General features: G+C 42.9%; 1 protein-coding gene across 2 annotated transcripts in view; it reads left to right on the top strand.

Moving 5' to 3' along the window:
- The window catches only part of rasl10a (RAS-like, family 10, member A), a 53749-nt gene that overhangs the window by 8464 nt on the left and 19494 nt on the right, over positions 1–25791 (top strand). For both annotated transcript variants that reach the window (XM_037531947.1, XM_017720876.2), the window contains exon 2: positions 23584–23708. In XM_037531947.1, the coding sequence (XP_037387844.1) occupies positions 23584–23708 (125 nt within the window). The remainder of the gene's footprint in view (positions 1–23583; positions 23709–25791) is intronic.

Here is a 25791-nt window from a genome sequence, read left to right as displayed (position 1 = left end):
CTAAACACTTACATTAGTCTATGTATGAACTTACGCAGCACTGGTGCGACCTGCCCCTGGTGTTAAGATCAGACGCTACAGACGTTGGGCCATGTTAGGAGTGCAGGGAGTTTTTAATCCTAAAAAAATAAAACAGGTTTTTTTTATTTTGGTCCTCGGGAGACTTTCAGATACGGCTGTGTGACGAAGCTGGAACGGTGCAGCTTAAACGCCACTTAACCTCTATTAGAGAGCAGAGCAGCCGGCATGTGCCGTGGAGGAAGCGCTGTGTTGCAGTGTGTGTTCAGTCTGTGTTCCCGCGTTGATTCAGCTCTGATGTACATCTGACAACAGAAAGCAGGGAATAAGGATTCAAGCTCAATGAATCCAAATCAGTGGCTTAACTCCTTAATCCAAAACTGAACGTATGTAAACGTATGTGGTGTGGTTTAGAATCACTGTTACAAAACAGCGTTCACTCCCGGGTGTACGGTCACGAAAACTATACACCTCGTCAGCCTTCAGCCAAAATCTGATCCCCAAAAGAACCTCATCCAGTGTGTTTTAGATGTCTTAATGCTTATTCATCATTGACTGTGACTTATTCAGTATCTACTGTGAATTATTCAGTGTCTACTATGAATTATTCAGTATCTACTATGAATCATTCAGTATCTGCTGTGAATAATTCAGTATCTACTGTGAATTATTCAGTATCTACTGTGAATCATTCAGTATCTACTGTGAATCATTCAGTATCTACTGTGAATTATTCAGTATCTAGTGTGAATTATTCAGTATCTACTGTGAATTATTCAGTATCTACTATGAATTATTCAGTATCTACTGTGAGTCATTCAGTATCTACTGTGAATTATTCAGTATCTACTGTGAATTATTCAGTATCTACTATGAATTATTCAGTATCTACTGTGAATTATTCAGTATCTACTGTGGATTATTCAGTATCTACTGTGGATTATTCAGTATCTACTATGAATTATTCAGTATCTACTGTGAATTATTCAGTATCTACTATGAATTATTCAGTATCTACTATGAATTATTCAGTGTCTACTGTGAATTATTCAGTATCCACTGTGGATTATTCAGTATCTACTATGAATTATTCAGTATCTACTGTGAATTATTCAGTATCTACTATGAATTATTCAGTATCTACTATGAATTATTCAGTATCTACTGTGAATTATTCAGTGTCTACTGTGAATTATTCAGTATCTACTGTGGATTATTCAGTATCTACTATGAATTATTCAGTATCTACTGTGAATTATTCAGTATCTACTATGAATTATTCAGTATCTACTATGAATTATTCAGTATCTACTGTGAATTATTCAGTATCTACTGTGAATCATTCAGTATCTACTGTGAATCATTCAGTATCTACTATAAATTATTCAGTATCTACTATGAATTATTCAGTATCTACTGTGAATTATTCAGTATCTACTATAAATTATTCAGTATCTACTATGAATCATTCAGTATCTACTGTGAATCATTCAGTATCTACTATAAATTATTCAGTATCTACTATGAATTATTCAGTATCTACTGTGAATTATTCAGTATCTACTATAAATTATTCAGTATCTACTATGAATCATTCAGTATCTACTGTGAATTATTCAGTATCTACTGTGAATCATTCAGTATCTACTGTGAATTATTCAGTGTCTACTATGAATTATTCAGTATCTACTATGAATTATTCAGTATCTACTGTGAATTATTCAGTATCCACTGTGGATTATTCAGTATCTACTATGAATTATTCAGTATCTACTGTGAATTATTCAGTATCTACTGTGAATTATTCAGTATCTACTATGAATCATTCAGTGTCTACTGTGGGTTATTCAGAAATTTGATATCTTTATTAATTTGGGTAATTTTTAATCAAACATTTGCAGAGATCTTGAAAAGTGTAGTTATAGTTAGCTTTTCATTCTGTTTGTTATTATGAGCAAAAATAAACAATTAATGTAAGACGGCCTTTTTTCACTCATTTCTCTCCTCTTGGATTCATGCTGAGTCCTAAAAAGTCTGATTCACAGCAAGACCGGCTTTATTTTTGATTAAAAATAGAGTTGCATATTTAATATCAGATATTTCTTATAATCAAAATCAATGTAAACTGAAAGACAGTGCTAGATATTATACAATAACGATCATTTTATAGCATTTGTATTTGTATTTATTGTTATTTATGTGTTAAAATGTGATTTAGGGCCTGTTTGTGTGATTTTGAGGGGATGAGCGAAAGTGCACTCATTGTGTTGAATGGGACGCTGCAGTTTTATCGCCTTTTTACAGAATATGGAGGCCAAAAAACAGGATCTTGGGTGATTTTCCGAGCGGAATCACTCACTGATGCAGACGTCACAGCTCGATGATGTCATACTTGCTAGGTAGGGGCGGGTCTGCTGAATGTCCTGATATGCGGATCATGTTTGTACCTTAAACTTTCTGAAGTCATGAAGGCCAGAAGTGACCTACCGTAGAAGTGACGAGAAGAAAAGGGGGAAGAAGTAAAGGGAGAAGGAGACTGTAGCACTGCGGTGCTTCTGACTGCCTCTCTGAAATGGCTTCATTAAGCTCCATTAGGCTCAGCAGGCTCCCGGCTGAATAGATACCAGCTGGAAATGGCCCTTTTTCCGCTGAGCTGGGATACTTTCAGTTCCTCACATCCTGATCCGACTCTGTTAGAAACAGTCAAACTGCTCTCAGGCCAGCGTGAGGCTGCGTGAAGGTGAGTGGAGCATCACCAAACCCGTCGATGAAGTTCTGCTCCAGCTCCCAGCAGCCCTGATCGAGTTAAAGCAGGATCACAGCATCACAGCTGAGGGTCTTCATCACCTCATTACGGCTTCACGCCCACCAACTGCGGCGCTGCGACAGGGCTCCTCGGTTTAGAGTCCGAGACCCGGCACGACTCCTAAAGGGGAAATGTCATTATGTCGAATTAGAGGCTCAGTTCCTGTTAGTGGTTCTTTTTCATGTTCTAAGGGAGTTTGTCCTTTTTGGTTCCTTTTATAGGTACGAAATTCAGGGAGTTTCTCAGTTTAAGTCTTGGATCCTCTCAGTTGTTCTTCCTCATGCTCTTAAGGTGGTTATTTTGAGTCTTGGTTCCTCTTAATGTTTCTTCTTCATACTCTTAAGGAGTGTCTTATTTTCAGTTTTGGTTCCTTTCAGTAGTTCTGTCTGAAGCTCTTAGGAAGGTTCTGCTTTTGAGTCTTGGTCCCTTTCAGTAGTTCTGTCTGAAGCTCTTGGGGAGGTTCTGCTTTTGAGTCTTGGTCCCTTTCAGTGGTTCTGTCTGAAGCTCTTGATGAGGTTCTGCTTTTGAGTCTTGGTCCCTTTCAGTAGTTCTGTCTGAAGCTCTTAGGAAGGTTCTGCTTTTGAGTCTTGGTCCCTTTCAGTGGTTCTGTCTGAAGCTCTTAGGAAGGTTCTGCTTTTGAGTCTTGGTCCCTTTCAGTAGTTCTGTCTGAAGCTCTTAGGAAGGTTCTGCTTTTGAGTCTTGGTCCCTTTCAGTAGTTCTGTCTGAAGCTCTTGGGGAGGTTCTGCTTTTGAGTCTTGGTCCCTTTCAGTGGTTCTGTCTGAAGCTCTTGGGGAGGTTCTGCTTTTGAGTCTTGGTCCCTTTCAGTAGTTCTGTCTGAAGCTCTTGGGGAGGTTCTGCTTTTGAGTCTTGGTCCCTTTCAGTGGTTCTGTCTGAAGCTCTTAGGAAGGTTCTGCTTTTGAGTCTTGGTCCCTTTCAGTAGTTCTGTCTGAAGCTCTTAGGAAGGTTCTGCTTTTGAGTCTTGGTCCCTTTCAGTAGTTCTGTCTGAAGCTCTTGGGGAGGTTCTGCTTTTGAGTCTTGGTCCCTTTCAGTGGTTCTGTCTGAAGCTCTTGGGGAGGTTCTGCTTTTGAGTCTTGGTCCCTTTCAGTAGTTCTGTCTGAAGCTCTTGAGGAGGTTCTGCTTTTGAGTCTTGGTCCCTTTCAGTAGTTCTGTCTGAAGCTCTTAGGAAGGTTCTGCTTTTGAGTCTTGGTCCCTTTCAGTAGTTCTGTCTGAAGCTCTTGATGAGGTTCTGCTTTTGAGTCTTGGTCCTTTTCAGTAGTTCTGTCTGAAGCTCTTAGGAAGGTTCTGCTTTTGAGTCTTGGTCCCTTTCAGTAGTTCTGTCTGAAGCTCTTAGGAAGGTTCTGCTTTTGAGTCTTGGTCCTTTTCAGTAGTTCTGTCTGAAGCTCTTGAGGAGGTTCTACTTTTGAGTCTTGGTCCCTTTCAGTGGTTCTGTCTGAAGCTCTTAGGAAGGTTCTGCTTTTTAGTCTTGGTCCCTTTCAGTGGTTCTGTCTGAAGCTCTTAGGAAGGTTCTGCTTTTGAGTCTTGGTCCTTTTCAGTAGTTCTGTCTGAAGCTCTTGAGGAGGTTCTGCTTTTGAGTCTTGGTCCTTTTCAGTAGTTCTGTCTGAAGCTCTTAGGAAGGTTCTGCTTTTGAGTCACGGTTCCTCTCAGTAGTTCTTCCTCACGCCTCGGCAACAGTCATAAGTAGAGAGAGAGTGTTGTGAACTCTTAAAAATAAAGAACCTCAACATGATGGGAAAGTTCGGTACCAGTGAGAGATTTTTCCCATGCATCCAAGTCGGGAACCATTTAGGAGCCTTTATTTTGAAGAGCGTATGTACATTCATCTTTTCAGTGTATTCTCAGCTCCAGCAGGACTGCAGACGGGAAACAGTGAATTACAGCATCAGACGCAGAACGTGAGGAATGATGAAACCGCTGGAGTGCTGGAACCGACAGGCGGGTGTTTAGTAGCGCAATAAGGAACATAATGAGGCTACAAGCACAAAACAGTGCACAATACAGCTGCATTCATCATCCTCCCTGCTCCTGAGCTCCTGAGCACTCGAGTCGGCTTTAAAAGCTTGTTTTTTGGCCCCTGGGGTCTCAAACGGAGATCAGACAGCGCGCAGGAGATGTTCTTCATGTTCTGGATTAGTGTGTGATGACCATGAACGTCTGACAGTCTGCTGAGCATCTGCCGTTTTGTCTGCTATGCGCTCAGACAGAAGGAGAGGGAGACTCTGTGCCTTGCCTTGCCTTGCCTCTGTATACAGTATGAAGCTTTACGTCTCGTGGCTTCAATTAAACTTCATCTCAGCTTAACTGTGTGCAGTACAGGAGGAATAATGGGTTTCATGTTCTCCACACAAGTGATTCCTATTCTATTCTATTCTATTCTATTCTATTCTATTCTACAGCATTCTATTCTATTCTACAGCTTTTGGGCATTTTATTCTATTCTACAGCTTGTCTATTCTATTCTATTCTATAGCATTTTTCTACTCTTCTTTTCTACAGTCTGTCTATTCTATTCTATAATGTTTGTGTACTCTATTCTACAGCATTCTATTCTACTCTACAGTGTGTCTATTGTATTCTAAAGCATTTGTCTATTCTATAGCATCTGGCTATTCTATTCCTTTCTATTCTATAACTTGTCTATTCTATTCTATTCCATTCTAGCGTTTGTATATTTTATTCTATTTTACAGCATTTGTTCATTCTATTCTACAGCGTTTGTCTATTCTATTGTACAGCATTTCTCTATTCTATAGCGTTTGTCTATTGTATTCTATTCTACAGCATGTCTATTCTATTCTACAAATTTGTTAATTTTATTGTATTCTATTACACAACTTTCATCTATTTTATTCTATTATAGCATGTCATTTCTATTCAAAAGCATTTGTTAATTCTAGTGTTTGTCTATTTTATTCTGTTCCACAGTGTTTGTTCTATGCTGTTCTACAGTGTTTGTTCTATGCTGTTCTACAGTGTTTGTTCTATGCTGTTCTACAGTGTTTGTTCTATGCTGTTCTACAGTGTGTCTATTGTATTCTACATTGTTCTGTTGTGCTGTTTGTGACTTACACATTCTGACACTCTTAGCTCCGGGGTCTCTTTCTCCTCTGTGGGCTTTTATGCTTTCAGAGAGCAGAGCGCAGCTACACACTGCAGTGTTTATGAGGACAGCATGTCGTGGGCTGGAGGTTAGGGAACCAGCACTGTGACCGGAAGGTCGCCGATTCGATCCCCAGAGGCGACAGTCCATGACTGAGGTGTCCTTGAGGAAGTCACCCCCGGACGCTGCGGATAGGGCTGCCCACCGCTCCGGGCAAGTGTGCTCACTGCCCCTAGTGTGTGTGCTCACTAGTGTGTATGTGGTGTTTCACTTGACGGATGGGCTAAATGCGGAGGTGGAATTTCCCCGTTGTGGGACTAATAAGGGTCACTTAATCTTAATCTAATCATCTTAAACTCCTGGATCTCACCTGTTCTGTACGTTTTCCTTGCCTACAGGCTGAAGGAGCTGCTGATGTCACTGTAAACATTCCGACAATCACCTTTTTTCCATTTTCCATCAGTCACTTCTTCCTCTTTTTCCTCTCAACAAGCCACACTTTCTCTCTATAAGTGTTTTGCTCCCTCATTGAGACACAGCAGTGGTCCCTTCCTCCCTCTCCCTCTCTCCTGCTGTCTCTGCTCTTCATACTCCGTCTGTGCACCGAGGCCGACACGAAATGTGCTAAAATATGATGTTAACTGACTGTTTCTGAAAGCGCACAGACGGATGCAGGAACAATAAATTATAAAGTGGTGTACCTGAGTAGGTGCAGCCGGGCCGAGAGCTGAGAGCTGAGGAGGCAGAGTGTGAATAAAGAGTTTCACCAAAGCAGATGGTGGATTTATCCAGCTTGCTTCCTCTTAGTGGCTCTTCAGGCTTTTAGGGATTCTCTCCATTTTGGCCTTGGTTCCTCTCAGTTGTTCATCCACATGCTCATAAGTACGGAACTGCCCAGTCATTTGAATTGCATTAATGCTGGGAACTGCAGGCTCAATATTCACAGTAATCCTTATTCAGTAACTACAGTGAATTATACAGTATCTATGAATTATTCAGCACTTGATGAATAATACAGTATCTCCAATGAATTATTCAGCAACTACGATGAATTACTCCGTGTCTACTATGAATTATTCGACAGCTACTATGAATTATTCAGCAACTATGATTAATTATTCAGTAACTACAGTGAATTATACAGTATCTCCAATGAATTATTCAGCAACTGCAATAAATTATTCAACAACTACGATTAATTATTACATATCTACTACGAATTACTCAACAGCTACTATGAATTATTCAGTAACAGCTGAATTATTCAGCAACTGCAATGAATTATTCAGCAACTATGATTAATTATTCAGTATCTACTATTAATTATTCAGTATCTGCTACAAATTATACAGTATTTACTATTATTCAGTGTCTACTGTGAAGTATTCAATATCTACCCTGAATTATTCACTATCGACTTTGAATTATTTAGTCTCTGCTACAAATTATTCTCTGCTATGAATCTAATGATGATAAGAATGACCGCTCCAGCACCCCCCCGCAACCCTGAGGGGGACGCGGCTTAGAAAATGGATGGATGGATGGATGTAATGAGCTAAAGCTCTGTAGCAATAAAAATAATAATTAGCTATTACTGTGAGAAACTTAAGTTAAATCAGTTAAATCAAAGTTTCTTCTATAGTTTCCTCAAACTGAACTCTGTGCTTCTGCTTTTTTATCAGAGTTCTGTGTTCAGCTCTGCTCCTTCTCTCTCTGTATCAGTGACTGTGTTTCTAGCAGTATCTGAGCTCAGGACCGTCTCTCTCTCTAACCTACTGGTAACTAGCAGAGAGACTTTCTCTAGACAGACAGAGCTCTTCTTGTAAGTCGCTCTGGATCAGAGCGTCTGCTAAACGCTGTAAATGTAAAAGTAAGCCTGGCTCACTGAGTGATTGGTTAATGTTTGGTTGATATACAAAAATAAATAGGATTATAATCTTATGTTTACAACGACCTTATAATGATAAATAGTATGCACTGGAGACGTACTTGGCCAGTCCATCACCTTTACCTTCAGCAAGGCAGTTGTCATCTTGGAGGTGTGTTTGGGGTCATTGTAATGTTGGAAAACTGCCATGTGACGCAGTTTCCGAAGGGAGGGGATCACGCTCTGCTTCAGAAGCTCACAGTACATGCTGGAGTTCATGTTTCCCTCAATGAACTGCAGCTCCTCAGTGCCGGCAGCACTCATGCAGCTCCAGATCATGATGCTACCACCACCATGCTTGACTGTAGGCAAGAGACAGTGGTCTTGGTGCTCCTCACCAGGGCGCCACCACACATGCTGGACACCATCTGAGCCAAACTAGTCTATCTTGATCTCGTCAGACCACAGGACATGGTTCCAGTAATTCATGTTCTTGGACTGCTTGTCCTCAGCAAACTGTTTGCGGGCTTTCTTGTGTGTGAGCTTCAGAAGAGGCTTCCTTCTAGGACGACGGCCAGGCAGACCGAGTTGATGCATTGTGCCGCATTTGGCCTGAGCACTGACAGGCTGACCTCCCAATTCTTCTTGAATATCCAGTAGCCAGTATGAGCGAATTGTACCCAAAACACCAACTTTAACTATATAACACACACACACACACACACACACACACACACACCCCAATCAGGCCAAACATCATGACCACCTCCCTGTTTCTACGCTCATTGTCCAGTTTATCAGCCCCACTGACCGTATAGCTTCACTCTGTAGATCTACAGTTACAGACTGTAGTCCATCTGTTTCTCTGATACTCTGTTACCCTGTTCTTCAGTGGTCAGGACCCCCATGGACCCTCACAGACCAGGTACTATTTGGGTGGTGGGTCATTCTCAGCACTGCAGTAACCCTGACATGGTGGTGATGTGTTATTGTGTGTTGTGCTGGTCTGAGCGGATCAGACACAGCAGTGCGGCTGGAGTTTGTACACACTGCGTCCACTCACTTTGGAACGAGTCTGGATTTATTACCATTTCTGACAACAGCCACTATAAATTCACTGTTTTTATGATCCCACAAAACACAAGGCACTGACGGAAATCCACCTATTCCGCCTACAGCGGTTCAGCCCCGCCCACTTATTCCAAAGCTGTAAGGATTGTTTCTACTAAGACTGCTTTTTGAATGAGGCACAGTACAAGGCAGCCAATCAGAGCAGAGCTCATTTAAATATACCAGTCTATATCAGGCAGAGCAACAGAGAGTGCCTGTTTAATTCTAAGACATGAAGAGAGGTCAAATAATAGGCATGTAAAAATGAATTTAACCTGGTTTCCATACATGAACCCACATAAACATCATTATAAGACCTCATGGGGAAAAAATAATAAAAAGATGTGGATATGGGCCCTTTAACGCGAGTCCTTCAGCACCCTCAGACAGTCTAATCCATTCCCAAACACACCTGAGCAACCTGAGTCAACACACCGGAGTGGATCTCCAAAGTCTACTTAGACATCACGTCAGTCAGAATTCAGATTAACCCAGATTAGGCAGCGCTTCACATTGAATTATGCTGGATTACACAGTGCATTATATTAAACCCCATGTCCATTTAATATATCAACATCGCACACATCAAATAAAGCAGAGCTCCACTGTTTATTTGATTTGATTTCAGCATAGTTTAATGGTTAAGATGTAAACAAAGTCGTTCGGAGTGGTTGGGTGTGTCAGAACTGTTTACATTGGTCATGATAGGAACCAGACGTCTGAAAAGTTTAAAGGGCCAGAATTCTCTATTATCTACAGTATATAGTTTTTCAATTGAGGTCCACTTATAAAGTGTGTGTGATATATCAAAAGATTACAATTAATTTGACCATTTTTTTAATCACCTCTAATCAAACTGTGCCCTTAAGGCCGATCTATGTAAATGAGCTCTGTTCCGATTGGCTCCCCTGTATTGAGCCTCATTCAAAAAACAGTCCAGACTGAAACACTCCTTATAACTTGCAGCATGAATGGGCGGGGATAAACCGCTGTAGGCTGAACAGGCAGAAATATGTAAATAGTCTGTGTGACATCACAAAAACAGTTAATTGAAAACATGAGGCTTAGTTTTTATATATTGCCTGCATGATTCTCTATAACTCTAATAATGTTTGCATAATATTGCAGATTCTTTTATTAAAGAATTATAAAGAAAAACTATTTTTTTCAACAAATCCATGCATGGTGGAGGGATCCATGCAGGGTACTGTGAGGAAAAATAGTCCCCCAAAAAGCTATTATTATTATATTATCATTATTATTATTATTTCATATTTTCCACTATTTTCCCATCATCGACATTCCATATAAGACTCAATCACTGGTGAGTTGGGATAGTAAAAAAAATGTTGTTAACACTTACTATGAATGTCACGTTTGTAAGCATCTATAAACACATTCATAACATGTTATAACGCATTCATAAGGCATCATACACATGCCGATAAATATTTATTTAAATGCATTTCACATTACAGCCATGCTTATTATGCATTATGAATTGTTAACATAATGCATTATAAGTACTGTTCATAACCAATTATAAGAGCTCATAAGTGCTTGATGTTAGAACCAGTGAGGGAACAAATTACAATGATAGCGCTCCACTATCTCGCCTCTCCCTCTCCAGGCCTTCGCTCCACAGTGACTTCACTTCAATTTACGCCCCCCAAGCTGGGACTGACTTCTTTGGCACTGACAGTATAACATGTTATTAACACTTATACTTACTTATAATGCATTATATTAACAATTCACGAACATGAATTCATAAACATGGCTATAAAGTCGAATTCGTTTTTAGAAATACTTATAATCATGTTTATAATGCCTTATAAATGCATTATAACGTGTTATAAACGTGTTTATAGATGCTTACAAACCTGACATTCATAGAAAGTGCTACTAAAATGTCTGTAGTCATGGCGACCCCTGGTTTCTATCACCACGACTATGAAGAAACCCAAACCATTCCACACCAAACCGCTCCGTTTACACCTCGCGCACTGAACTGGGCATGAATTTTGAAAAGGCGGTGGAGTTTCCCTTCAACGTAAAGGTACAGTGATTGGTTTTTACTTTGCGCATCCTATTTACACTCAAATGATCCTTGCGTTCAAACCCAGAGTGGATACCCTCTTCGTTCCGAATGTACGCAACACGTACTGCTCGCTGAGGAAGATGAAGAGGGGGATGATGAAGGAGCACTGCCTCTCCTCTCCGAGGGAAGAGGGCTTTTTTTTTTTTACGATGAGACACTGGGACAAGCTTCTATTTTTAGCTCAGCAGGGCTGGTGGAGCATCTAAAGCACCTCGGATGAGGATTTTAACAGGCTGCTCCGCGGGCGCGTGGGCAGAACTCAGATACACCGGAACGGCTCCGGCTCCGAGGTGTAGGCGAAGATACAGGAGCTATCTTTAGTCTGAAAGTGCCATCGAGAAGGTACAGACAGCACTTCTGCGTTTAGGGGCTAGAGATGTGGTTTTTTCCCCACTTGTCTCCTGTCTGTGGGCCAAACGGAGCAAATTCTACACAACACTGCTCATCCAGGACTCCTATGGCCTCTGATTCCTCAAAGAAGAGGCACAGGTTGAACAAACAAGGAAAAGCTCATTTCTTTACATGCAGGTAATCAGAGGGTGGGGACACTGTGGGTCTACATGAGTCAGAGAAAACATTGGCCCAGTCCCATTTCTTCGTTTTACCCCTACCCCTTGTTTTCTAGTGTCACCCTCACCACTTGTTCCTGAGCTACAGGGCAGTGGTTGAGATCTTCCCTCTGAAATGAGACCCTCTAATAAAAGAGCATCACTTCATTAACAGCTGCCCGTCTGCAGGGACAGCAGAGGAGGGGAGAGTTCAGCTCCTCACTGCTGGGCTTTAGTCACATTTAGGGATCATACGCCTTCAAAGAGGGGGGCAATTATTTATTATCACCCCCCCTAATTCTTCTGAAGTCAGATATTTGCCAGCTTCTTGCTCAGTTTTCCCCATTTGACCTTAAAGGGTGCAGCAGAGGGGCCAGAATTTAACGGCTGGACTATTTAAGGTGGAACGGAAAAATTTAGCCAGCTGGCTACCGAGACGTCAGCTAACCAATAGCAATTTTTATGCTTGTTATGAAGAAAAAGACCAGATTACACCGAATCGACATTAAACTAAAGATAATACGATAGTTACTGCAATTTTTAACAGAGAAAATTCTCAGATTTGTGGGTTTCTTTGGTCTCTTGTTCAGCCGTCTCACCGTTTTTTTCTTTTTCTCATGTCTCTCTGTTTGGAGTATCTGAGAAACCTTCGTTTAGGGGTCTTGCCCAAGGACTCTTATTGGTATAGTGTAGGGTGTTTACCCAGGTGGGGGTCTGAACTCCAGTCTACAGTGTAGTAGGTGAAGGTGGTGTTAGGAGTCTTGCCCAAGGACTCTTATTGGTATAGTGTAGGGTGTTTACCCAGGTGGGGCACTGAACCCCAGTCTACAGCGTAGTAGGTGAAGGTGGTGTTAGGAGTCTTGCCCAAGGACTCTTATTGGTATAGTGTAGGGTGTTTACCCAGGTGGGGCACTGAACCCCAGTCTACCGCGTAGTAGGTGAAGGTGGTGTTAGGAGTCTTGCCCAAGGACTCTTATTGGTATAGTGTAGGGTGTTTACCCAGGTGGGGCACTGAACCCCAGTCTACAGTGTAGTAGGTGAAGGTGGTGTTAGGAGTCTTGCCCAAGGACTCTTATTGGTTTAGTGTAGGGTGTTTACCCAGGCGGGGCACTGAACCCCAGTCTACAGTGTAGTAGGTGAAGGTGGTGTTAGGAGTCTTGCCCAAGGACTCTTATTGGTTTAGTGTAGGGTGCTTACCCAGGCGTTGTTACCCACTACACTAACCAACCATACCAATACTTCACCCCACCCCTCTATCTCAGCAAGAATCAGGACACCCTACCCCTAGACGCGAACACGCAAAATGGGGTAGGGCTAAGTGGACTGGAACTGGGCCTTTAAGTCACTTTAGTGGACAATATAAACATATTTCATCTAAAATATGAAGAAAAACTAAATTCCTAATTTTGTGAAGCCTGTAGTCCATTTTTGGCGTCTTGCGGCTGCTGCGTTGAACACTGCTTGCTGTTTCCACACATGAGCAGACTGAGAGAAGTACGTAATCTTTTCGGTCCCTGCCCTGAGCTTCACCCCTCCTCCTTTCTCTCCTTCAGTCATCTCTCTATCCTCCACACCCCGCTCTCTCCATGCTCCGACTTTTTAACTGTTCTGTAACCAGGATTACTCTACACTCTTCAAAAGGTGTGGTTCTTCAAGAGTTCTTTAGAACAGAAAATGGTTCTATACAGATCTATACACACTCAAACAGCACTGCATGACTAAAAGGGTTCTCCGCATCCTGAACGTGTTCTTCATATTGATGGAAAATGTGCTAAAGATGGTTCTATACAGAAGCTTTTTGAAAAGAGCTCTGTGTAGCACCAAAGAGGGTTCTTCTATTGGTACGATGTCAACCTTGTAACAATATCAGAACCCTTTTTGGTGCTACACAGAGCTCTTTTCAAAAAGGTTCTATATAGAACCATTTTCTTTACTAAAGAACCCTTTAAAAATCAAGTGTGCAGACTTGCTGCCAGACGAGACACCATTCAAACCAGAAAACCGCAGGGTTGTTTACCTCTAAATAACAAGATGAAATGCTGATGTTCACACACTGCCTGATGTCTGAGACACACACAGTCAATGATCCGAAAACAGCAGAAAATCGGATTTTGTCAGTAATCCAATCAACGCGTTTACGTGGACTTGAGTAATCAGATAGCAGGGAAACTCCAGGTCTACGTGAGTCAGGCGGTAATCAGATTTCTGCTTTACAACCAGCCGATAAACTCACAGAACAAAATGTAAAACTCAAACTTCATGTCGCGGCTTTTTTTAAAAACATCGAGTCACTTTAGCTGAAAATAGGAACATTCCTCATTTAGAACAGGGGTATTTAATTAAAATTCCAGCTCGAGTAACGTTCCTAAGCAAAGCGCCGGAACATCATAACCTCTAACCTGCATCATGACTCAGCGCCTTATGCTGTTTACTGGAGTAGCCGAGTAGGAATATCAACATCTTATACAGTCGACAGCTGAATATCAGATCAAATCAAGTCCAGTTCGGTCAGATTTCACCAACATTTACTGAACATCAGATCAAATCAAGTCCAGTTCGGTCAGATTTCACCAACATTTACTGAACATCAGATCAAATAAAGTCCAGTTCGGTCAGATTTCACCAACATTTACTGAACATCACATCAAATAAAGTCCAGTTCGGTCAGATTTCACCAACATTTACTGAACATCACATCAAATAAAGTCCAGTTCGGTCAGATTTCACCAACATTTACTGAACATCAGCTCAAATAAAGTCCAGTTCGGTCAGATTTCACCGACATTTACTGAACATCGGATCAAATAAAGTCCAGTTCGGTCAGATTTCACCAACATTTACTGAACATCGGATCAAATAAAGTCCAGTTCGGTCAGATTTCACCAACATTTACTGAACATCAGACCAAATAAAGTCCAGTTCGGTCAGATTTCACCAACATTTACTGAACATCAGACCAAATAAAGTCCAGTTCGGTCAGATTTCACCAACATTTACTGAACATCAGATCAAATAAAGTCCAGTTCGGTCAGATTTCACCAACATTTACTGAACATCGGATCAAATAAAGTCCAGTTCGGTCAGATTTCACCAACATTTACTGAACATCAGATCAAACAAAGTCCAGTTCGGTCAGATTTCAACAACGTTTACTGAACATCGGATCAAATAAAGTCCAGTTCGGTCAGATTTCACCAACATTTACTGAACATCAGATCAAATAAATTCCAGTTCGGTCAGATTTCACCAACATTTACTGAACATCAGATCAAATAAAGTCCAGTTCGGTCAGATTTCACCAACATTTACTGAACATCAGATCAAATAAAGTCCAGTTCGGTCAGATTTCACCAACATTTACTGAACATCAGATCAAATAAAGTCCAGTTCGGTCAGATTTCACCAACATTTACTGAACATCAGATCAAATAAAGTCCAGTTCGGTCAGATTTCACCAACATTTACTGTCAGTTTCCTCTTTTTAGATCACGTCATGTGGAATAACTTCCCTCTGACTCACTTTCTTCTCTGACTGCTGTTTCTCTCCTCGTCCCTCCCCTGTGTGGCGTCACTCACTCGAGTCTCAGAGCTCATCGTAATGCACAGATCTGATTGGCTGAGCAGCGTCACGTGTGATATTTACATCTCATCCGATTGGTCTGCGAGTCTCCCGGGCACTAAAGTGGAATCGTAATGACTAGAAAAGCTACGCCCATTAAAACAGGACCACCCTTTGAAATTAAACAATTCTCCATAGTTTATCAGTTATCGCTCCACATAGGACAACGTCTGGGTCTGGACTCCGACCACGGTCCACCTATTAGTGACCTCTGATCTAGAAGATGAAGAAAATTTTAATCCTTCATTTCGTCAGGAATGTAGTTTGTTTTGCGGCGACGCTGCTCGCTTATTTCTGGTACAGCAGTCTGATCTCACACGTGTGCAGACTGAGGAATCTGAAAGAAATCAGAGTAAGAGTTTACGTGACCTTCTGAATAATCGGATAACTGCAGAAATCCGAATACGCCCGGATTATTGAATGTATGTAAAGGCACTCAGTGTTTTTTGGTAGTCTTGAGACGATGAACAGGTGGAGGAAGGGAGAACATTGACTGGTTAATACTGTTTATTTAGACTATTCGGTTATTAAACGGGCCTAATGAAGCAGCGCTGTGTTTGTTTCTCTGTGTGAATGAAGGCAGGCGATGAGTGGAACAGCTGTGTGTGCTTTTGAAGTGAAAGAGAGTGGAATAAAAAAGGGCATAAAGGAAGAGGGCCGAGCGAGCGGCAGATCAATCAGGTGGTCACTGTGGTCACTGCTCAACCACTCATGTGATCAATCAGCTCAGAGGAACAGTGTTGAGAGTGAAACAATGAACCTCACTCTTCATTTTATCTCTCAGCCAACGTCTTCTCTCTCTCTCTCTCTCTCTCTCCCCCATTCTCTTGTTCTCTGCTGCGTTTGTTTCTCTCAGATTCTTTTTCTCTGTCCTGTGATTTTCACCCATTTCTCTTTTCCTGTATGTATATATATGTAGGAGAAGGAAAAAACTACTTTTAACTTAAGTCAATGGAACCAGACGTCTTTCCAAGTAATTCTGGGCCATTTTCATGGAAACTCATCTCCATTCTCTCATCCACTTTGCTTCTCTCTCTCTCATCTCCTTTTCCATCTCTTATGATAATATAATAATAACAACTCCAGCAGCACTGCTGTGTCTGATCCACTCGCACCACACCACACGTCAGCAGCCACAAGCCACGTTTACATGCTGCCTAATAATCTCTTAATAATCTGACCAACCGCTCAATCAGAATCGACTACGTCCATGTAAACGGAATAGTCCAGTCCGATTGAGGCCATTTGGAATACAGCTTCTATCCGACTGATCGAGGTGGGTAATCCTGTAAATAATCCATTAAATAGAAGAATAATATCCGTGCAAACGCCTGTATCCGATTACTTTCCCTATCGGAAAGTTGAAGTTCTGCATGTGCGTCGCGTCACAGTGAGAGTTTATACCGTTCAACACGGAACGTTCTATCTATTGTTCCATCTATCCATTCATGAATGTATGTATTAATCAGACACACGCAGGATGGAGGTGGCTACTCCTGCTGTCCTCAGGAGTTTCTGCCTCTGTTTATCCTGAGCGTCTCATCAGGCTGATTCACCTTCTGATCGATTTCATTTCCATCCTTCCACCTGCGTCTGCATGCTTCTCTGATATCATACTGATCATGCTGGTGACATTATTGGGATCGATTCTACATTGATATACACATACAGACCCCAGGGGGCTTAAACACCCACCCTTTCACCACCAGAGTGCATGGATATTCCTCAACATCTGCTTCTCCGGTTTAATCGGAGCTGATGGGGAAGTGCGTTATGGTACGAGGTGGAACAGCAGGCCGCTTTCTAGCTCAGGGCTGTTATGTTATATGGACCCTTCTACTAAATTAGTTCAATCTGCACCCCCACAGTACAAAAACCATTAAAAACCACTAAAAAAAATTAAATCGGTATTCAGAGGACTATGTTATGATCCACTTAAACCCAAGGCATTAGTAGAAAAGGTAATAAGCTAAAATCATCATCCACAGGGTGCTTCCCATCAAGAGGTGTGTCTCAAACCCTAACCCCCAAATTCACACTGGTGAAAGTAAAACTTTCTTTTTTTCTTTTCTTTTAAAGTGAAACTTTCACTATTGAAACACAGAGTTGTAGCCTGTGGGCGGAGCCTTATTTTAGCCACGCCCATGTATTTCAGAGCAGGGAGTGAGGCTGCATCCCTGTCCCTCATGGCCACATGGTGAGCAGTTAGATCCACTGTTTTGGAGTAAATGTGTCCCAAAGTCTGAAAGTCGGTGAGGAACATTAGGAATCGTCATGTTTTCTGCAGGTCAGCACTTTTTAGTGTTTTTCTGTGTGAACAGCTGGTCAAAGCTGAGCTTGCTGGTCATGAACTGCTTGAATTTTTTTTAGCTCCAACGAAGCTAAAATTAAAGCTTGTTTTAGTTGTGATAAATTAGAATTTTCAGTCATTTGTTTTAATAAAATAAACATAACTAAGGCCCAGGGTCACTCGGAGCAAACGTCACACCTCGGCATTCCGTCTATTTAACATCAGTGTTTCTCCATTCCCACCAAACACCGCCACACACCACCAAATATGACCAAACACCGCCACACACCACCAAATATGACCAAACACCGCCACACACCACCAAATATGACCAAACATTACCAAACACCGCCAACTATGACCAAACATTACCAAACACCGCCACACACCACCAACTATGACCAAACATTACCAAACACCGCCAACTATGACCAAACATTACCAAACACCGCCAACTATGACCAAACATTACCAAACACCGCCACACACCACCATCTATGACCAAACATTACCAAACACCACCAAATATGACCAAACATTACCAAACTCCACCAAACACCACACAACAACAAATAAACACTACCAAACTCCAAACAACAAATAAACTCCACCAAACACCACAATACACCACCACACAACCAAACTCCACCAAACACCACACAACCAAACACCACCACACAACTAAACACTACCCAACTCCACCAAACACCACAACACAACAAATAAACTCCACCAAACTCCACCACACAACAAAAAATAAACCCTAACAAACTCCAAACATCACCAACACCGCCACACACCACCAACTATGACCAAACATTACCAAACACCGCCACACACCACCATCTATGACCAAACATTACCAAACACCACCAAATATGACCAAACATTACCAAACACCGCCACACACCACCAACTATGACCAAACATTACCAAACACCACCAAATATGACCAAACATTACCAAACACCGCCAAACACCACCAAATATGACCAAACATTACCAAACACCGCCACACACCACCAACTATGACCAAACATTACCAAACACCACCAAATATGACCAAACATTACCAAACACCGCCACACACCACCAACTATGACCAAACATTACCAAACACCGCCACACACCACCAACTATGACCAAACATTACCAAACACCACCAAATATGACCAAACATTACCAAACACCGCCACACACCACCAACTATGACCAAACATTACCAAACACCACCAAATATGACCAAACATTACCAAACACCGCCACACACCACCAACTATGACCAAACATTACCAAACACCACCAAATATGACCAAACACCGCCACACACCACCAACTATGACCAAACATTACCAAACACCGCCACACACCACCAACTATGACCAAACATTACCAAACACCACCAAATATGACCAAACATTACCAAACACCGCCACACACCACCAAATATGACCAAACATTACCAAACACCGCCACACACCACCAACTATGACCAAACATTACCAAACACCACCAAATATGACCAAACATTACCAAACACCGCCAAACACCACCAAATATGACCAAACATTACCAAACACCGCCACACACCACCAACTATGACCAAACATTACCAAACACCACCAAATATGACCAAACATTACCAAACACCGCCAAACACCACCAAATATGACCAAACATTACCAAACACCGCCACACACCACCAACTATGACCAAACATTACCAAACACCACCAAATATGACCAAACATTACCAAACACCGCCACACACCACCAACTATGACCAAACATTACCAAACACCACCAAATATGACCAAACATTACCAAACACCGCCACACACACCACCAACTATGACCAAACATTACCAAACACCACCAAATATGACCAAACACTACCAAACCACACAAGAAATCAACACTACCAAACACCACCACACAACTAAACACTACCAAACTCCACCAAACACCACAAAACAACAAATAAACACTACCAAACTCCACAAAACACCACCACACAACAACAAATAAACACTACCAAACTCCAAACAACAAATAAACTCCACCAAACACCACAATACACCACCACACAACCAAACTCCACCAAACACCACACAACCAAACACCACCACACAACTAAACACTACCCAACTCCACCAAACACCACAAAACACCACAACACAACAAATCAACACTACCAAACACCACCACACAACTAAACACTACACAACTCCACCAAACACCACAACACAACAAATAAACTCCACCAAACTCCACCACACAACAAAAAATAAACCCTAACAAACTCCAAACATCACCAAACACTATGACATTCAGTCTAATATTTAACATTTACGTTTCTACACTCAAACGATCATTTAAATCTCCAGAAACAGAGTAAAGCTATACCAGGGGTCTGCAGCTCCATTAGGGGGACGGCTGTTTATCGCTCGGCTGTTAACATCAGCTAAAGTTCTCTAAAGGCCAGCACTGATCACATCTGTGTTAATGAGCTGATGTTGTTTCCCTCCTATAACGAGAGAGTTTGTCTCCTCTTTACGCAACACCATGAGATCCTTTACTCAACTTTCCGCCAGTTTAAGTGGGTCCAGGCGTTTGGGGGGGAAACTGTATAAGCATCACAGCCTGTTTTATTGACTTTGTCGAGGTCACGTTGTTTCTCTTCAAAAGTAAGGAGAGTAACTTCATCTCTAGTTACGTTCGTGCGGAGCAGTAAGCAAATTCGGTCCCAAATATGGCGACCTCAACAGAAAAATCACGTGACTGTAACATTAGGATACGGGACTGCGGGTGGGAGCGGGACAAAATGCTTATCCTGCGGGCGGAAGCAGGTGCTGTTTTCTACGGTTCTCAATTTTGCATTACGCCTTGGAGAAAACTCTAAACCATGTCAACCTCAACCACTCAAGGGGTCATATTAAAAAATATTAGCAAATCCGTGGGCCGGCTGTTTTCATTTTATTTTTATTTAACATTTTGCCACAACCCCAAATATGCCAAAATAGGCTAAAACCGCAATAGCAAAATAGACATTGAATAATTCAATAATTCAAAAATAACTTGAAATTGTTTTACGTTGTTGTTGGCTTGAACTTGGATGACCTCTTCTCTTTTTGTGTAACCGCTGGCCATAGATTCTTGTTTGGGGTCAGAGCGCACACTATACTGCAGTGCATGCTGGGGACTGTAGTCAGCCCGGGTTGAAACGGGCTACTAAGAACAGTTTCACACACAGGCTCTAAACACTACAGTCCGCATTCCTCCGAACCCGGATCTCACTGCATCTATGCATGGTGTCTGTAATAGACTGCAAATTAAGATTAATTCGTCAAAGTCTTTGACGAGCCTTGACCCTCGGCCATCCGAGCATCTCTGCACAGGCCTGTGCTACTCAGAGCGTGTGCTGACCTCAGGTTTGTTTACTGCCCAACCTTTTGCCATGTCTAATCTCTCTGCTCTCTCTATGAAAGCATGTCTCTCACGCTCCCCCTCTCCGTGTCTAGCTTTCTCTTATCTCTCTCCGAAATTGATATTCCTGCAGCGTTACTGACCCAAACTGTTGTTCGCGGTTGCTAAAGCAGTAGACAGAATGGGTGACATTAGTGATGATAATTATGGGGAAAATGTTAATAAACAGCTACAATAAAACACTGCATGTTGATACAGTATATACTGTGAACACCTGAATATACCTTTATATATACACCTCCTTTCTCTTTCAACCTCTCTCTCCTCCCCCTCTCGCTCCTGTCTCGTTCTTCCCCACTTTCCCCCCTCACTCTCTTTCACTCTCTCCTCCCCCTCCCCCTCCCCCTCTCTGTCCTCAAGCAAGAAGGTTTAATAATCTACATTCAGCTCACAGTCAGTGCTTGTAGTCACAACAAGCGATAATACAATCTCGCTCAAGAGGTGGGAAAGAAGGAGCGAGGGATCTGCGTAAGGCAAGGAAGACAGAGGGATGGGGAAAGTGGGAGAGGAGCCCCATTGGTGACACCCTGTATAAATAAAAATAACGTGTGGCCACGGCTTGGGAATGAGATCCTAATGCAGGATGTCGTTCCAATGCCTTACTAAGTCGTGGCCATTGTTTATACAGGCTCCGTAGAGGTCTGTGTGTCACGGCCAAGGCAAACTGGTCCCAGCTTTTCTTGGCCTTGCTCCACTTTACTGTACTGTGTAATCACTATTAGTAAATCATTCCTGTTCTCTGTCGTCCTTGCAGTCACGCTCTCGCTGAAGGGGGATGGCGGACACCGCATGCAAATCACATTCCGTAATATTCTCGGCCAGTCCGGCCGCTTTAGCGTGCGGATCACGGCAGTCCTGAGCACCGGAGGCCGTCGCTTCTATGGCCCTGTTTACACTCGCCATTACAATGGCTCTGAATCTGGTCTGTAAATGCATTAAAAAACAGGTGTAAATGCGTTTATGATTGGAGTGCACTTGGATTTCGCTGTGCTGAGGGGCTTTAAAGGAGAATTCCACTTAAAGTGGAGACAGCCGGTCAGAGTGGGTTTGGCGCGACATGATCGATTGTAGGGGCTCAGACGTCTTTACAGTGGTGGTGATGGGAACCAGGGGTCGCCATGACTACAACACAGATATAGACGCTTTATTTACCATCCAGAACCGCCAGAGAACCTACATGTGTTTTATATGGAACGTAAATGATGGGAATACAGTTAAATCTGTAAACTGCCAGTAGTGCTAAGACTGTGGGCGGTGATTTCCATCATTCACAACTTTGATGTAAAAAGGAGTCACTCAAAGTGGTTTGATGTAGACTTCTTCTTTCCTCACTCCTCCTTTTCTCGCCGCCGCTTTAGGTAGAACATGCCCTAAAACCGCGACAGCCAGCTTCAAATGATCTGCTCAGCAGGTCCATATTCCATATAACTGAATTCCGGATGAATAATGCGGATTTCTTTGAACTCTGCCCAAGTTTCATTCAGTTTGACATCAAGGTCGCAGACTGCATTGCCGGTCAGCCAGTGGTTTTGATCCACTCTGACCAGCACAACACGCACTATCACACCACCACCACGTCAGTGTTACTGCAGTGCTGAGAATGACCCACCACCCCAATAGTACCTGCTCTGTGAGGGTCCATGGGGGTCCTGACCACTGAAGAACAGGGTAACAGAGTATCAGAGAAACAGATGGACTACAGTCTGTAACTGTAGAACTACAGAGAGCAGCTATACAGTAAGTGGAGCTGATAAAGTGGACAGTGAGCGTAGAAACGAGGAGTCGGAGTACGTCCTTAATTTTCTCATTAATTTATATTAAATCAACTGAAATGCTATTTCGTTACCGTGGACTTAATATACACATTAAGTCCCCCCCCCATTAAAATCACTAGCTCTAACCCGGCCACTGTAAAGTTCACGTGCATGTTGCGGTCGCATTGCTGTCGTCTGGTCCACTGTGGGTCAAACAGACCACAGGCTGCTGACTCTTCAATCTTCATCAGCTACAGAGATTCATATATTCTAGAACTAGACTGATTACACTCCAGACCTAGAGCTCAATATCTTTATGGCATTCGTTATATTATTTTTTTTATTCCCATTATCTTAAATTCAAACCCCCTTATCATTTTTATTGTTCTTTCATTTGTGCCTCTTATTTTTGTCTATTATTGTGATTGTCATAATGTAGGACTGGGTTAAGCACATTTAAAGCCTTCTACGAAATAAAGCAGACAAGGGATTTATTGCTTTGGATCAACTGAGTCGAGTCATGAGGTATTTGAGGGCGAGTCCGAGGCCACTGGCGAGTTATTTGAGGGCGAGTCCGAGGCCACTCGCGAGTTATTTGAGGGCGAGTCCGAGGCCACTTATGACTTATTTAAAGGGAAGTCTAAATCAAGTTGGGTCCGAGAGTCTGAGTCCAATCACAAAACAGGCTTAGAGTCAGTCAACATGCAGTATGACTTCAGTCTGAGCCGCGGACTCGAGTCCTCATCTCCGCTGACGTTCATTAACACTGCACTGACTCTAAATGCTTAATCATTTCTAATATAAGTAATAATCGTTATGAGACTAATCCGTGTACCTGTGTGTGTGTGTTTGTCTGTGCATGTGCAGGAGTGGCTGGACTCGCGCTGCAGGGGGGTCCGTAATGCCAGTGCCTACATCCTGGTGTACGACATCTGCTGCGTGGAGAGTTTTGAGTACGTGAAGATGATTCGACAGCAGATCGTAGATAACAGGTACATCATCCACAAGAGCCGCCCATTACATCATCATTCACCCTTAAATCTGCAGATTCAGCAGCGTTAATGGTGAAGAGGTTTATCTGCAGATCAGGAGCGGAGCGGTGTAATAAAATCACCCTCAGAAACGTTACAGCACTGATATTACATCACAGATTACACCTGCACTTACTCAGCAGCACTGCTGGTCCACGGGAGGACAGACAGACAGACAGACAGACAGAGAGAGGAGAGAGAGGAGAGAGAGAGAGAGAGAGAGAGAGAGAGAGAGAGAGAGAGAGAGAGAGAGAGAGAGAGAGAGAGAGAAATATAGAGGGAGAGAAAGAGAGACAAACAGAGAGAAAAAGAAAGAGAGAGAGAGAGAGAGAGAGAGAGAGAGAGAGAGAGAGAGAGAGAGAGAGACACACAGACAGACACAGACAGACAGAGCGCAAGAGAGAGAGGGAGACAGAGAGAGAGACACACAGAGAGCGAGAGCAAGAAAGAAAGAAAGAGAGGGAGGGAGAGAAAGAAAGAGAGACAGACAGACAGAGCGCAAGAGAGAGAGAGAGAGAGAGAGAGAGAGAGAGAGAGAGAGAGAGAGAGAGATCTCAGCAGATTCAGCAAGTCAGTTGTGTCTATAACTTTTTCATCTCCGCTGATGGAGAGATTCCAATGATTCCAGAGATTCCAGTGAATTCCAGTGGATCCGTCATTTCTGGACTGCGTGAATCTGTGAGCTTCTCTGTACGTAAATACGACCCTGCGCTGCTCTCAGCTCTACAGACACGACCCTGCCAACAGATCAGAGACGATCGCCGGCGAGGGCGAAGACAAACCGGCGAGACGCGAACGCGCCGGAGGAGACGCCTCATAAAATACGAGCGCCGCTCTCGGCCCGTCGCTGCGTGACCAGTCCTGCGGTGATTAATGGTGTCAGACTGTATCGACCCCTGCTGATCGTTTGTGATGTGTTTTTAATAGCGGTCATTTCTCTTTTCCCCAAACCGACGCAGCGTTAATGAGATGACATCTGAGAGTGGAGTGAGTGACGGCTCCACTCCGATTAATGACCGAGAGTCAGAAGACGCCAATGTGAAATTCACCTCCCATTTCCACTCAGACCGAGTCTGGAGTTGCTGGTCTGCTGAACATTTCTGGCTGTAATCAACATCTTACTGCTCCCCCAACTCACATCAGGCCCATTATCTCGTCACATTATTAGGGTCCAAGCACGCAGTACGTAGGTCTCTACTGGAATGGACCTCCGGCTGTAAAGAGTAGCGTTATCGAACCTCCGCCTGCACCACTTGACAGAGCAGCAATAGAGGGTCTCTGGTTTTCAGCATCGTCTGTTAGCTGTAGAAAGGCTGGTCTGGTGTGGTTAAAGCACCAAACGACTTTTCAAGGAATTTCACCGTCGGAATAAAATCTTGCTAGAGTTGCTCGATCGTTGGCCAGGTGTTCGGTGGTCAGGACGGCCGTCTTAAACTCCCGTCTTGACGCTGCGACAAAATCAACCGTGTTTAATATTATCGTAAGCTTTAAGTCTTGGCTCATGCAAACAGTGACGTGCCATTGGAACGCCCGAGAGCGAGTGGGCGAGCACAGACCGCAGCGATTTAAACGTAAACTGGCCGTTTGAACATTTCAGGTTCACCGAGTGCAACAGTGACGTAAGGAAACGTGCAGAGGACTGCACGAGTAATGGCATGGGGCAGTCGTGGGCTGGAGGTCAGGGAACCAGCCTCGTGACCGGAAGGTCGCCGGTTCGATCCCCAGAGCCGACAGCGCATGACTGAGGTGTCCTTGAGCAAGACACCTAACCCCCAATTGCCTCCTTACACGGGACATGACGTGCGGAGCTTTTCAGGTGAATTCAAGTTGAACATTTTTAAACTCGATCAAGAGGAAACGGAGGCTGTTTAGTTGAATTACTGGTGCGTTAGGATGCAGCGATGATTTCGGGCAGCATCAGCCTCTTCAGCCTCTTCCGCATTATCGAGCATGGAAGTGTGAAAATGGTTTTCCTTATTAACTTAATCTGCTCGAATTTGACCCTAAACAGCAGAGGTGTGGAATTGAGTCACATGACTTGACT

Source organism: Pygocentrus nattereri, chromosome 20 (genome assembly GCF_015220715.1).
Source record: "Pygocentrus nattereri isolate fPygNat1 chromosome 20, fPygNat1.pri, whole genome shotgun sequence".
NCBI classification, from domain to species: Eukaryota; Metazoa; Chordata; class Actinopteri; order Characiformes; family Serrasalmidae; genus Pygocentrus; species Pygocentrus nattereri.
This window is presented reverse-complemented; position numbering and strand designations above follow the sequence as displayed.